General features: G+C 43.8%; 1 protein-coding gene across 1 annotated transcript in view; it reads left to right on the forward strand.

Moving 5' to 3' along the window:
* Positions 1 to 2,200, forward strand: part of LOC121387438 — a 16,314-nt gene extending 14,114 nt beyond the window's left edge. The window contains exons 3-4 of the mRNA XM_041518556.1: positions 940 to 1,134; positions 2,103 to 2,200. Coding sequence (XP_041374490.1) covers positions 940 to 1,134; positions 2,103 to 2,200 — 293 coding nt within the window. The remainder of the gene's footprint in view (positions 1 to 939; positions 1,135 to 2,102) is intronic.
* The last annotated feature ends 331 nt before the right edge of the window (positions 2,201 to 2,531 follow it).

The following is a 2,531-nucleotide window of genomic DNA, read 5'->3' on the forward strand; positions in this document are numbered from 1 at the left end:
ATGATCCAAGACTGGTACATGGAAAGCAAACCAATACCTCAAGACTAATACGTTAAAGGTCATGGTGTGTACTGTCCTGTTTATAGGAAGGTGCATATAAAAATAATTGCGGCTTTATCGATAGAAGTTGCTTATATGACAATCTGATTAAAATTAACTCTACTGGGTCTACCAGTAGATCTAATAGCATTGCGTGGATTCCCATGTCCAGGTGACATTTCATCTATAAATAACAATTTAAATATCGACCAATTACACTTCGCCTTTTATAGCGTTATACGGGAGCATAAAAATTCTAAAAATATCGGGCGAGACTATTTATGCAACAGGCGAACTTGTTGGTCTATTTCAACATTAAAAAAACAGGGGAAAAGTGCAGTAATAAACTGTGGATTGTATACTAGTATAAACAGATTTTATGGTTTGCTTTTTCGTCTTGACACGAATTTTATGTAAAATTTTATATTGCAATTAGTTTCCGGCATACTTCGTAATTCACCCGAATCATTTCGTATATCCTCGGCATAATCCCGAATGTTTTCAAATTCTTGTCAAATCACTGGCATGATTTTGCAAGTAAGGTTTTGATCGGTCGAATGAAAGGTCAACTGGACATGAGCTCCAATGGGCTGCTGTTAGATCCACATGTAATAGTGGAGCTAATTTTAATTAGCTTGCTTATATGACGGTAGCGGGTTTCTTCTCTTTCTCTCTGTCGACCAAATATCGACATAACCACGTTAGACACGAAATGGCCACTGTAAAAATGTGCCGAGGTCTGAATATCCCTTACCTTAAATCCCTTACCAAAGTATATTATGCGTGATTTAATACATTATATTTAGTAGTAGTATACATGTTACTTTGATACAAGTTCATGTTCCGATTATAATAAAATGGTTTGTATTTTGAAGACTCTTTCTTTTTTTAACTGTTTAGTTCATGGGATCCAGCTACTTCAAACTGGCTTCAGAATTCACGAATCTGAGTCATTTGCTGTGAGGTACCAGTACTTCCGGCCTGTAAACAAACTGAACGCTCTGCATACCTGTATAAAGTATGGTGGCACTCTGGCAGTGTTGGACACCTTACAGAAATGGAAGGCCGTGCAAATGGACATTAAAGGAAACAAAGGTACATTGACATAGAAATCGGTATTGACAATCGGCGTGGAAAGACATTTGAAAGGGTGGAGTGTGGCGTGTGGGACTCTCGGACATGCTTCCCAGTGAAAACGGTCATCTTCAGTTGTATCTCTCGCTTTGCGTCTCTCTCTCTCTCTCTCTCTCTCTCTCTCCTCTCTCTCTCTCTCTCTCTCTCTCTCTCTCTCTCTCTCTCTCTCTCTCTCTCTCTACTAACAGGCAAAAATTACTGTGACATGGATTGTTTGGAATAATAAATTTGTGGATTTATGGATGTTAACCAGAGAAAATGAAACAGCTCGAAGAAATGCAACCAAGCAGTTGTTGCAGCGATTGCATGCTTTGTGCAATAAACATGAAATATTCGGGAGAAATCCTGTCCAGTGCTCACCATAAAAGGTCAGACATTCAGTCGCAAATCATTTCCACTCTGTGCAGAAGTCCAGAAGTCAGAAAAACACCATAGTGAAATGTTTGATGCAATGTCGTCATGCCACGCCTCAGTGAAAATGACAGATGGCGAGTCATAGGGATGCTTGAATCTGGGACCTCGCAGCGTGACGTCGCACGTCAATTCAACGTCCACAGAAACATCATTTGGCACTTATGGCAACGATATAAACAAAACAACCAGGTTAGGGACCGTCCCCGTATCGGCCAACCACCCGGGACAACCCCCCGCCAAGACACATGGATCCGAACCGCGCATCTGCGAAACAGGTTCCACCCAGCAACCCTCACAGCCGGTACCATCCCTGGCAACAGAGGTGTATCAGCGAGGACAGTCCGACGACGTCTACGCATCTACGGCAGCCGTGCAAGACGCCCAGCTAGAAGGCCAACCCTGACGTGAAAACATCGACGTCAACTTCTCCAGTGGTGCAGACAAGACCTGCGATAGACAGCACGTGACTGGAGACGTGTCCTCTTCACTGATGAATGCCGTTTCCTTCTCCACAGATCTGACGGCAAGACACGTGTCTACAGACGTCAAAGTGAACGTTACGTCACGCCATGTGTTCTTGAAGGGGATCGCTTTGGAGGTGGTGGCGTTATAATATGGGGTGGAATTACAGCCACAGGCCGGACCCAGATGGTTGTGATTGAAGGCAATTTGAATGCTGTGAGGCACCGAGATCAAATTTTGCAAACATCTGTGTTACCGTTTTTGCAACAGAACGGCCCCGAGATGACATTACAACACGATAACGCCAGACCACACATTGCTAGAGTTGTGCAGCAGTATCTGAATCGGAACAAGGTTGATGTGCTACCCTGGCCTGCCAGGTCCCCGGATTTGTCACCAATCGAAAATGTCTGGGATGAAATGGAGCGACGCTTGCGACGTCTTCCAAATCCCCCAACAGCACTGCAGGAACTCCGGCTGAT

Source organism: Gigantopelta aegis, chromosome 2 (genome assembly GCF_016097555.1).
Source record: "Gigantopelta aegis isolate Gae_Host chromosome 2, Gae_host_genome, whole genome shotgun sequence".
Classification (NCBI taxonomy): Eukaryota; Metazoa; Mollusca; class Gastropoda; order Neomphalida; family Peltospiridae; genus Gigantopelta; species Gigantopelta aegis.